Source organism: Colias philodice, chromosome 30 (genome assembly GCF_061535455.1).
Source record: "Colias philodice isolate Cphi_HAF_F1 chromosome 30, ilColPhil1 Martin Lab GWU primary, whole genome shotgun sequence".
In the NCBI taxonomy this organism is placed as follows: Eukaryota; Metazoa; Arthropoda; class Insecta; order Lepidoptera; family Pieridae; genus Colias; species Colias philodice.
Genome location: NC_143115.1, coordinates 2,603,281 through 2,616,619, shown reverse-complemented (window position 1 = coordinate 2,616,619; position 13,339 = coordinate 2,603,281). Strand labels below are relative to the sequence as shown.

At 32.5% G+C, this 13,339-nt stretch overlaps 1 protein-coding gene across 1 annotated transcript; it reads left to right on the top strand.

The window, feature by feature from the left end:
* Window positions 1-1,935: 1,935 nt before the first annotated feature.
* On the top strand, window positions 1,936-10,219 carry LOC149475425 (transmembrane protein 145-like). Its single transcript, XM_089713219.1, has 15 exons — window positions 1,936-2,031; window positions 2,663-2,812; window positions 3,135-3,271; window positions 4,272-4,590; window positions 4,920-5,105; window positions 5,612-5,696; window positions 6,017-6,238; window positions 6,762-6,934; window positions 7,154-7,285; window positions 7,411-7,498; window positions 7,754-7,827; window positions 7,998-8,072; window positions 8,259-8,350; window positions 8,592-9,076; window positions 9,720-10,219. The coding sequence occupies exons 1-15, from the start codon at window positions 1,936-1,938 to the stop codon at window positions 9,866-9,868; spliced, it is 2,463 nt and encodes an 820-aa protein (XP_089569345.1). The 3' UTR covers window positions 9,869-10,219.
* The last annotated feature ends 3,120 nt before the right edge of the window (window positions 10,220-13,339 follow it).

Here is a 13,339-nt window from a genome sequence, read left to right as displayed (position 1 = left end):
GATAATCTTTTCAGAAATCCGGAATCCAGAAGGAAAATAAACCCACTGATTGTTCACAATGTGAACCCACTCCTTCGTAAGTACCTTTATTCAGTCAAAAATGTATGTTATCAACGTTCTACTGGTTTTATCGCATGATTCCATTTTTAGCAAAAAGCAACAAAGTGCAAAGAAATAAAAAATCATGGTGAACTTAGTGGAAGTATGGCGGACGTGATATGGAACAGGAGCTCATTGGAGTAGTATTATATTTAAAAAAAATACGAAAAAATTTCAAGAATTACATTTCTTAGTAGGTGGTAGATAAGTATGTTGTATAAAGAATTTGATGTTGATATTTATTTCATTTATACTTACTACACCTGTGCGGGAAATTGCTTAGTACTAAAACAGGTTTATATTCATATTTACATAGTAATGTGAGTTTTAATTTCGAAAAATTTTGTGTAAGTATATTAAATTGAGTTCCTGGGTGATCTGGAAACACAATTGGGCCCGGAAGATGGCGCTGCAGTCACTCCTCCTAATCATATGAACCGATTTGGATGAATATTTGTGTGCACATTTCATTGTTGTGGGATGATTGGTTGATTCGTTTTCACATTAGCTAATATTATGTATTTTTGTTGTAAACTTAATTTAATGTTTATAAAACATTATTAGTGGTATAAATAAGCCAGTGTTCGTCTCACATTGCTGTACCTGCCTACCTACCCTACCAGGGCCTAACTTTGTTCTGGCTATTTTATTTTGATTATTTGTAATGAATAATTACAATTATAATAGAGTGCAAAAAATAAATACATGCGTCAATATATTTTGTGTTTTTTTTTAAACAATTTTTCTATTTAAAAAAATATCATTCCGACCGCGGCTTTGCCCGCTTGGAATTAGGTTATATCGTGAATCCTGTTTTATCCCACAGAAGTGTTCAGTTCGGATAAAAAGTATCCTATGTGTAAATCCTGCCTGGATTTACACATAGGATACTTTTTATTAGCTATATTTTATCAAAATTGGTAATGTAGTCTTGACGTGATTAAGTAACAACTAACAAAAACATATACAAATTAACATCCAAAGTTTCGCATCAGTTTTACTGTATTAGTGATATCTTCCACTCTTGACTTTGACTGAGAAGAATTAGGGTTTATAACTTCTTTCAGAAATAGTACCTTTCATTTCTGGGCATGATGTAATATCTACGTCAGCATCAAATTCTATCTAAATCAATTCAGTAGTCCGCGTTATTGATTACCATTTCATTTTTTCAGAGTAACAATATTTTTTGTTATTTTAAAGATTATTTATAACCTGTATTATTTTGTAATAAAGTAAACATTACGAAATAATAATAATTATTAATAATGTCTAAGTAGTTGTTGGAAAGAAGATTATTTGTTTATAAGCAAGAAAATAAAACCAATAAATCAACAATTGAATAAATGTACAACAATATTATAACTGTATGACGACTCCATACATGTTTGTCCCGAGTCGGCCAGCGGCAGCGCGGCGAGTTTGCAAGAATGACTTCGCGCACACCCGCGTTCGCGATAGCGAGCTATTAGACTCCGCCCGCCAAGCAGTGGATTTTTTTTCGTGTATCGTCTTAATGATAACTGCATAACGAGCTTTAATAGATGTACAATATATTAAATGTATTTTCATATTATGTAGACGGCATAACATCAAAGCGTAATACCTATCGTTTCCTTCAGACTACATTTGTTAGAAAAATAGCACCAAACATATAAGGTAGTAGGTATTAGGGTATTATATTTCTTGTCCAGAAAAGTTATCGAATATACTAATAGTTGACAGAAATAATTTTAACACAAAATTAGTGAATTAACTTCCTATTTTTTTCAAATTAGGTATTCTCTTTCATTTTAATATCACCCATTACAGAAACCAGGCAATTATTAAATCAATATGACGCTAACAAAATGCCTATTTGTAAATATCCTGATTGCGTCGCTAGGGAGCGTTGTCGGGAAGTGGGTGGAGGGAAGAATCAACACAAAAGAGGTAAACATCCTATCCTACTAATATTATAAATACGACAGTTTATGAGGATGTGTGTGACCGTTTAACGAAAGATGCATTCAAACTCAAATATTTATTTATTCAATTAGACTTCTTCTAGAAACATTTTTGAATCGTAATAACATAATATTTTAACATTTACCACCGATTTGGATGAAACTATAGAGTAACATAGGTTTTACCACACACATTATCTTGCGGCAACAGTCAACACAAAGCGGGCAAGGACGCGAGGAAAGCTAGTAATTTAATATATTATAGAAAATTGTAGTATGAACTCAGTACCAACTCTTTTTGATCTTGATAGAGCGAGATTACAGATTAGTCAGCGTTTTCCATGGACTCTACTTCGGCGTTATGATAATTACAAAATAAAAGTAATTTACCTAATAATGAGTCAGTAAAATAAAAAAGTCAGTAAAACTCGTTTAATAAAGAAGTTTACAACACTGTATTTTGCTGAAAATGTTGCGTTTAGGGCGACTAAAGCAACCGCCCTATTATAATATTATCGTCGCCTTGGTTTGGCGAAAGGCGCGTATTCAAAACCCGACTCAATTTTTTTCTATTCTTGAATTTTTTTTAAGTAAACAGATAAAAAATTGCTTTTCAGAACTGGGCGTTCCTAGCCCGTTTCTGTTTTCTCTCACTAGAGGGCCAGTTCGAATACCTCATAGAGTTTGAGAGGGACATGGGGACTCCAAACTTGCTGTTATATTATGACGACGAATCGCAGTGGCCCGCTGTGTATCATAGTAGCATGGTGTGTATTTATTATGCATTATATTATTAGGATAAAGGAAGTAAATGTTATTATTAGATATTGTGTTTTTAATTTTGTAAAGCATTACAAAAAGTATCTGTTTGTTCTTAATCGCAGAAAAACTTATCAAGTATCTCAAATTAATTATATTTATAGTGAGTTTAGTTACGATCTGCATTAGTTGTAACAAAAATTTCTTCTCATTTGGTTTATTCTGCTTTGTCTATCTAAACAAAAATTGTTTGTGTATTTATATATGCAATAATTTATTTGAAATTGAAATATTCCAAAAATAATTTTATTCTAATAAAAAAATTCACAGACTTGCAAAGACCGTGAAACAATACTCAACAAGGGGGGACAAAACCAGATGGTCAAGTTATCCCACTGGTATCCAGATACTGAATATTCTGGATGTATAGTCACTAGAGCGAATAAGGAACTGCCTGCTGCTAAAAGGTACGTATCTACTAACTAAGCTAACTAGCTGGCCTAAAGACTGGCGCTAGTTTATATCTATAACACTATAACTATAATAGAACTATGACACAGCCAGTCTTTAGGCCAGCTTGTACGTTTTTATCTTAATTGCGTTGTGTGTATGCTTATTTTAAACTAGCGGTCCGCCCCGGCTTCGCCCGTGGTACATATTTACGTTTTCTCTACATAAGAACCATCCTCGTACTTCAAGGAATATAATAAAAAAGAATTATCGAAATCGGTTCAGCCGTGATGATTTACACGTGATGCCGTGACAACGCGAAACGGGTGCGGACCCGCCGCCTTTTTATGGCTCCCGCCGCGAAGCGCGTCGTACGCGGCAACTGATACACAAAAATAATCCTTATGGCATGTAATTCACGCGCGATGACTTATAGCGTATTTCATGTATAACTTTGGTGTTTCTACACCGATTTACATGATTCTTTTACTATAACCTGCCCAGGAGTATGAAGAATAATTGTGCCAAATTTCGTTAAAATCCGTCGTGTAGTTTTTGTTTCTATAACGAATATACAGACAGACAGACAGACAGACAGACAAAAATTTTACTGATTGCATTTTTGGCATCAGTAGCGATCCCTTATCACCCCTTCATAGTTTTTTTTTAAATATATTTCATGTACAGAATTGGCCTCTCTACAGATTTATTATAAGTATAGATAATATTTTTGCAAATGTAATTATTAAAATATTTAATTGAATTGTAAAAATAGGTAACTAAGTTTTATTTTATGATGTTGGTTTACGACTAGATAGCGTTGTGTTAAGTCGATAAAAAAAAGGTATAACTAGTAATACCTACTAATAACCGCGAACACTGTGCGGAAACTGGAAAGTATGTTTGCATGCAAGTACGAATTGGTATTGTTTCCTTATATTTTACCATCACCATGTAACTAGTTACTTAGTTAGTCAATTTTAAATATTTTTTTTATGTAAATCATATTGTTTTCAGTACTTCTCCCAAGCCCAAAGCAAAAACTACAGCGAAACCAAAAACGAATCCAAATAAAAACGATCTACCATCCGATCCAGCTTACTACGACCAGTTTCTAAAAACTACCATAACACCAACAAAAACTACCATGGAAGCTACCACTAAATCTACTAATTCTACCACATGGTACGAATTGATACCAGATGATTTTAATTCTACTACAGAAATACCAGAAAATGAATTATGGGAGAATATAGGTCCTGAAAAAAATAGTAGCCTGTCAGAGAACTTGAAAGATGTCGAGATTCTGTTTGATAATAATTATAATTATAGCGGTGTAAGTATTTAAATAAATTATTCATAGGGTAATAATCGCGGCACGTAAGTCTAGCGGTGGCCGGTGACCTTCAATGTTTTACTGCAAGTTCGCCTTTATTTCGTTCAAATAGATCCCCTCCACTTCAAGATGAGCGCTAAACTTACGTGCCGTGAAGAAGTTATAAGGAATTAGAAGACAGATTACTCAGCGAACAGAGAATTTTTTTTGTAATTTACTTTTACATACTTATAGTTACCTACAACAATTTGTTGAAATACTTTGAATCACTCTTGCCAAGGTAATTATACGCTATAATTCTAAAATGCTATATATTTACTTCATTGCAGCACAAAATAAAACGATCCATAGAGTTATACGAGCGCTACCGGCGTCGTCGGCTAAATTCAGAGTCCTATCAAAATGGGTTCAGCGAGACGGAGAGGATGATAGTGTCGTGTCACAACTCTAGACGATTTCGCTCCGCTAGAGAAAGATGGTGGTTTATCGCTATAAGTAATTGTGATAGTCCTAAGGTAAACTTAAAAATGTATGAAAATATTTCTTTAAAGAAATTGTGTGGTTATTTAAAGGTATTACGGAATAATTTTGAATGTAATAACTAATATTACTAGATTATTCTATATTATCCGGTGAAGTTCGTAGGTATCTCTAACATATAAAATATAAATTTGTATAAAATATTTCTCTTTACTTATTAAATTCCGTCCGCAGCATCGCCCACTAAGTCAATGGAAATGCCCATAGACTTCTAGATCTCTAGAGCCTCCTAAGCCTAACGATCACAACATAAAAATCAATATTATCATCTTATAATATATATATATATATAAATCTCGTGTCACAGTGTTTGTCTTCAATGGACTCCTAAACCACTTAACCGATTATAATAAAATTCGCACATGTAGGTATCACGGGCGAAGCCGGGGCGGAGCGCTAGTAAAAGACCGCTAAAATAATTCAGTTACGCCATGACAGAAAGACAAACAAACAATTAATGTAAAAAAAATGAACCTTCCAGGGTTTGGATGTAAGATACAAATTTCTAATGACCAACGGACCGGACGGTGATTTCTGGCACAAGCATTTTTCAGCTGATGAGTTTTGTGAGTATCATTACATCTATTCAATACTTACACCTTGTATTTAAGTAATATTATAATATTACTTCAGTAAAATAATTAACATTATTTCTGTTGTTGCGTGGCTGTTCCGTGGTTTAAATCCCAAAAAATCTGTTCATTTGGCCACAGATTTGGCACAAATTGATTCTTAAATAATACTAATTATTGATACATGCTACTAAAATATTTATTTAATTTGAGCAATTAGTGTTTTGACCAAACAATTTTTTGTTTGCTTCAATATTGGCATTAAAAAATGTCCGTTACATTTAAAATTATGTTTACTATCATTTCCAAAACAGACGTCCTCCCAATCCTTCTATCTTACACCTTCGCGTACATAATAGTGATGATCGCAGTAGTGATGTGCAGTGTCGAGCTGCGATCTCGACACCTGCTGCACTCGACGTACAAGCTGTTCTTGATATCGATAGTGGCACAACACTGTGGTGTGTTGATGCAAGCGTTGGCTAATATACGGTACGCTAGTAATGGTGTGGGAGCGCCTAATGCTAAGATTTTTGGTGAGTTTGATTGCTTAGATTATTATAGATATTAAGTACTACATATTAAGTTCGCTTCTGTTTACTTTTTTTAGATTATGTTACTGTAACCTGCACTAAACTTATCTGCTATATGCTCCATCGAACCAGATAATCATAGTTCTACCAACTAAAATTTTGTGTAACAACTTTATTCAATGAGTCTCATAAAAAATGTGTTAGGTTACTATTAGTTTTTGTCTGACATGGAATCGGTTGTAAAATCCACCAATTTATGTACTTATTTTGAATTGACTTAGTATTCAGAAGCATTGACTTACTATAAACAACTAAAATCACAAAAGTCTATTAAAAGGTCGTAAAGTCTGAGCGGCGTTTTATTAAACATTCATTCAATTTAACACCTTATTTCGCAGCAGTAATGTTCAAAGTCTATCGTATCCCTCATTACAAAACTACCTAACACGCATAGGCAGAGTTTTTGCTTGGAACCATTTTTGAGCGCAATAATTGTGAGTTTAATTATTTATCTCGTATATTTCAGGTCAATTCCTATGTGGAATATCAGAGATGACATATCTCCTACTTCTGATATTATTAGCAAAAGGATATACAATAACGCGTGGTCGACTCAAAGTGGGTTTTACTGTAAAACTCACAGTATTTATGTGTTGTTATATACTCACATATGTTGTGTTGTTTATATATCAGGCTAAGGTAAGTGTTGGTATTTGGTTCATAGACTAAGGAGGGTTTACCATTAATTTTTGACATTCGTTTTATCAAGATCATATAGAGTTGTAGAGAGACTCGTAACTTGGTAAAAATCGCGTAGCCTTTAATTTTTTATGTGTACATTTTTAACTTTTATAGGTGTTTTAAATCTTCATGAATACATCATTACATGCACCATATTTCATAATTTTTCATTTTCAGGCGTTTGATCCTGGTGAGGTTTTATATCTTTACGAAAGTCCAGCAGGTTATGGTCTAATAGTTCTTCGTATATCAGGCTGGTGTGCTTTCGCCTACTCTACGTATTTCACTGTTCGGAAATACCCAGAGAAGGTAAAAATATTTAACAGTTATTTTTTAAGCCTTCCAAATATATATACATCTTATTCTCGCCTAGGACATAGTTATTAATATTATATTTAAATTGACTATTTATAAGTATAAAATATATATTTCAGAATATGTTCTACTGTCCATTTTTCATCTGTGGCACGTTGTGGTTTTATGCAGGACCGCTATTCATTCTTACAGCTAATTCTTATATAGGTATGTACAAAATATACTCCAATAATTATACTGACAAAGAAATTTAAACTTAGATTAAGTAACATACAAGTCAAATTTCTATAGAAAATGGCTAAAGTTGAGTTAGAAGAACTAGCTATCAATATTATTGCTTATGCAGCTGTATTATTTATTTTTATAATTTATTTAATATTGTTATGAATTACGGTATAATGGTAGGTGTTACATTTTTTTTACATATTCCTTGAATTTTCTGTCAATTTATCTAATTTTCAGACAAATGGGTTCGGGAGAGTGTGGTAACTGCTGTGCTTTTATTTATTACGTTTTGTGGCCACGTGATGTTTTTGGTAAGTACGTATAAAGAATAGATTAAATTATAAATATATTATGTACTTATCTCTTCCGAAACTTTTCAACTTACTTTTATTTCCTAAGTTAGAAACTAGATGGCGTAGGTACTCAATATTTTTTTACTTCGATAATATTTTTTATTCTCAAATTTTATTTTACTTTTTAGCTGCTCACCTTACCAGTATTTGCGAATAAGAACTTTCCGTACCACGTGCGAACGACTCAAATAGGAGTAATGGAGGTAATTACATTTTAATTACTTTTGGAACCTTTGTTTACCTACTTACGTTTAGAATACTAGGTAACAAATCAATATGTAGACCGTACTAACTAAATACTGAAATTAAAATCTCACTAATCTTAAAATTAATAACAAAGGTTTATTTTAATTTTTAGGACTAATAATTCATAGTTAATTTTTTGATAGGTAACTAGCAATCCAGCATTGGATGGATTCGGTCCAAATGCCTACCACCCTAGTACAGGGGCTGCTCAGACTGTTATTATTCCACTAACAAGGTAATATTACGAAAAAAAAACATTTACTTGAGTGTAATTTTAATCTATTCTTTTGTGCACAAAAAAGTTACAACAAATCCATCATAAAATCACATTTAGAATTTTGCAATAGATTATTTTTGTAACAACTGAAAATTAAAATAATATTTCTTACAACATCTGCTAGAAGTCTTTTTAAAAAAAATGCTACATTAAATACTTAACAAAATGAAGCAATTAATTCACTATAAATATTTTTCAGAAGGACAGAAGAGTTAATAGGCAATATGTACAACCAGTACATGGCAACCGCTCCTTCTTTGTCAGAAAATGGAACACCAAAACTTAACGGTGTTCCCAAAAGAATAAATTCAATTAAATCCCGAAATGGAATCATTCAACAAGCAAGCACAGAAACAAATAATTCAGACGATATAAATCCACAAATAAGGGACGAAAAAGAAATATTTACGGTCGAAAATCAAATGTCAAAGATACAAAATGGTCGACAGAATGGCAACGTAAGAGATGACAGCTTACAAGCGCAGGAAAACGAGCTGTCGGATAATAACAGCTTAGTGTTGCCAGATAGCGATTTGCCCAGTAATGGGGTAAATGGTTTGGGAGATTTGCCCAATGTTATGAGGTCGAAAAGAAATATTTTGGAGCCTATAAAACGGGATGTGCCTTCTTGGTCGTTGGCTAAAGGGCCGAGTGTTGTTGCTATGCAATTAAAAAATAGTGAAGGTAGGTTTGCTTTCTTTTTCTGAAAATAAACATTTTCATAATGAAGAAATTAAAAATTTTTTAACTGATTTTAATCCCGTCTTATCATCAATGATAACATCAATGTTATTTGCCCGATTTATCTTACACTTTACAAGTAGTTAGCGTGGTTTCGCGCAGACACAAAAAATTGATGACTACAATTTAAAATGAATAAATCGCGATTAAAATCCGTTTAAATGTTTTAATTTCATTTCCAATGTACTCACGTAAATTGAAAAACAAGATAATATTTTCTTCATCATTGTTTTAAATTTTAATGTATTAACTTATTGCTGTTTATTATTCCTGTTCTGCCTATTTTGTCAAGTATATTTCATTACTACATGAATTATTTTTTGAAACTATATTATTGAAGTGAAACTTCTTTATCGAGGATGGAAAAAAAATTTAGTGTAACATTTTTTCGTTACGCGTGACATTTTTCCGTTACGCGCCATGTTTTTCTTATCCCTACCACGCGTGATTCGACGTATTTCTGTAAAATTGCATATTATAGTATTAGTAAATTATTTTTTTGAAAAATAAGGTCATAAAGAAGTTTCACTTCTTACGTGTGTATACTAACTAGTACACGCACACATTTTTTTTATTTATTTTTCAGAACAACACTTACCTCCAATTTCCCTACCAAACGGTAAGAAATCAGTACGGACAATGCAATCAACTGCTGGTCTCATCAGTACGATACATGAAGGCCGCGAACAAACATACAATAGGCCTGAAGATTTGTTTACCGTGTCCAAGGGATAGTGTTGCCATGTTTGGTTTTTAGGGAAATTAATTATTGTAATAATTTAAGTCACAATTAAAAGACTGTACCTCAGAATTCTTTTATCTTATGTTATTGGTAGTTTTAGTTTTTATTGAAATATTTTTCTGTGATCGAATATTAATTTTCACGGTTTTATAAGATGGTTTTCTTTTAAGTAAAGTAAATATTTATTGGAATAATAAATGGAGTCTCAAATCAAATATGTATTTTGTTAAGTGAAAGTCTATGTTAATAGCATAAGTTTATTGAATGATTTTAAATTATAACTACTAGTCTAGAAGTATAATTTTGTACATTATACTAATTGTTTTTAATGTTAATTTTAAGTTTAACACGTGTGATATACTAGTCATGGCAATAAATAATAATTTGATGAAATGTTTGTTTTATTTAATTTTATTACCGATCTTCTTATTAATGGTCTATTACGATTTAAATTTAGCTGTTTTTTTCTGTACATGATACATATATTAAAAGGGCTGCTAGTGAAAATTAAGTCAATGCTATAATTAGTATAATCTAAATTAATGATACAATATTATTATTCAGATTTCTTAATAAAATCGTAAATGAGACTAGGCACCTTTAGATTAGGACATTCTCTTAAAAAGAAACAACATAAATTTTCGCAAAACATTTATTTCTTATTTGTTTTCTATTTCAACAAAAATAAAACCATGATGTCCCAAATAATTTACAATCAAAAAACACATTATATCCCCACTACATTGTCATATTTAACATAATATTAATGTTTTAAATAAACTTCAAATTTCAATTATTTCCCCAAAAGTTGTTTATCCATTTCTCAATATGGCAACATTTGACCACTATAGTATTGCCAGTATTCAATTTATTTTTCTAATCTTTTTATCAAAGGTTAAAAGTTTTGGTTGTAAAAACTAATTGCAATTTAGAATTTATTTAAAACATACAGTGAATTAATAAAGTATACATTGTACAAATCTATTCAAACAAAAATATATTCATATATTATGTATTATTATCAATACAGATTACATGATGGCTTTAACCCCATATATTAAGTTCAATTTAGGAATGTCGATATTTTATTATAGATTCGAGTAGGCTGGATACCATTTCGTATATCTGTCTCTTTCTAACGCTTAGAAAACTTATTTACTAGAGCAAGATAACATGTCAATACACGTCTTGTAAGACAATTTGCTAGTATGTATTTGATATTTCTATAAAGTATAAAGTAAGGAAGTACGCAAGCATGCTTTCTTACTCTTATGAATATTATTTCTAAGCGATAGAAAGAGACAACAGTTACATATCTAAAAGTCTATAAACGTAACTTTTGACACAGTAGTTATATCGGGGCCACCCGCAGTACATGCGAGCGATGTCATATTTGTTAACGCAGCAAACTATGGCCACCCTGCATCGCCTTAATGCATACATATTGTATTTCTTCTAACGCTGCATTTTTGTTTAGAGATAAGTTTATTAGTTTAAGTTTTAGTTTAATTCATTCTGAATGTAGAAAGCACTAATTAAAGACGTGTAAATTAAATCTTGTGTTTTTAAAAATCGTCCTTCGGTCCGTCGAAATTTGAGTGGCGCAGCCGGTAGGATACTCGATAATATCCTGCTGCCGAGCTATCAGTAAAGCCATAATTAAGGACCTGTGATAGTGCGGTACAGACGAGTATCCTCGAACTAAAAAAATAACTCCCGCGACGCGTACGCGTAAAACTGAATCGCTGCAGTGAAACGCGTACTGAGACCTCAAGGACGAGCATTCAGGATCATAAGTGAAGGACATGGGAGCGAGCAGACTGTGAGTAGACCTCTTCACTCCTGTTTTTCATAGTCCCTGTTTTTCACGAAATCCCCGACCCAAAATAGTCGGCCTAATCATTACGTTTATTTGATTTTGTTCATTACAATTATCGTGATAAGTCGTAATTTTTAGTGTTTAATTTTAATTGTTAGTAATTAGTTAGTGATTTTAAGTGTTACTTTCATTAATTTCGTGTTTTAATCGATAAAACTACGCAAAATGGAAGAGATTAAACTCATTCCTAGAGAAATACTATGTATCATTCCCAAATTTGATGGGGATGAAAAACTGTTAAACCTATTTATCAATAAAAGTGAATATATTATAAGGTCATTCCAAGATGCGAGTAATAACGCACAAAACTTATATGTATACCATGCCATAACGAGCAGGCTTATCGGTAAGGCAGCTTCACTGCTTAGTGATTACCAAAATATAACTTCATGGACTGAATTGAAAGAAATACTTACCCAACATTTCGGAGACCCGCGATCGGAAGAGTGTATAGCATTAGAGTTAGAAGGGTTAAAAATAAAACAAGGTGAAAGTTACATACAGTTTTGCCACAGAATACAAAACGTAAAAAGTTCCCTATTTTCAAAGGTGAACCGCTTCACGGATGAAGGGGTCAAAGCCGCGAAAATGATCATATACAATAATACTGCGTTAAATGTTTTTCTGTACAACCTCCCGGAGGACATGATCCGGATTGTTAGATTAAGGGGTTGTAAAAACTTAGAAAATGCACTTAGCGTAGTTACGGAAGAAGTAAATTTTATACAACAATATAACGCAAAGATTAGTAAGCCAAAACCTATAACTCAAAACACTTTTCAAAATTCATTCAAACCTAATTTTATTACAATGCCTATAAATCAAAACTTTAAATACGGCAGTCCTCAACAGCCAATTGGTTATAGACCAAATTTCGCCCAACAACCCCAACAAAATTTAATGCAACCACCTCGACCAAATTTTATGCAACAGTTAAAGCAAACACCACAAGCCCAAGGCTATAAATTTGGCACACAATCTAATAATAACCACCAATTGCGACCTTTTCAAAATACCGGTTATCAATTAGGAATCCCAAATCAACAAACAGACCAACCTCGTTTTAAATTTGGCATACAACATGCCCAGGCACCGAACCCCGGCTTAAATAGTGATGTATCAATGCGTACGGCACCTATGAGGCAAAACGTAACTCATAACATATATTACTGCGATGAACCAAATTATGAAAATTACGATAACTCACCCTTAGATTATAAAGAAGACGCCGTGAACGAGTTATACGAGTATACCGATCCGGAAGTAACTGAAAGCAATTTTAATGACAATAACGAATTTTCTGTTACCGGCCTCCGACGAGACAGTGAAATAATAAATTTAAATTATTGTGACAGCTTCTTAAAATTACCACATATTATAGTTCCCGAAATAAAAGCAAAGTTTCTCATAGATACAGGTAGCAGTCGTTCCTTTATAAGTCCAGCCAAAGCAGAAGAATATTTTAGAGACCGTAAACAGTATGAACAATTTACAGTTGTTAGTACCCATGCGCAAAGCACTCATGATGAGGTTATAGAAATTCCATTATTAAAAACTTTTAGAAGCGCACTTTCCCACAAATTTT

Coding starts and splice junctions, on each gene's coding strand:
- LOC149475425 (XM_089713219.1), top strand. CDS start 1,936: ATGACGCTAACAAAATGCCTATTTGTAAATATCCTGATTGCGTCGCTA. Junction 2,813..3,134: donor CTGTGTATCATAGTAGCATG/GTGTGTATTTAT, acceptor AAAAATTCACAG/ACTTGCAAAGACCGTGAAAC. Junction 8,073..8,258: donor CTCAAATAGGAGTAATGGAG/GTAATTACATTT, acceptor ATTTTTTGATAG/GTAACTAGCAATCCAGCATT.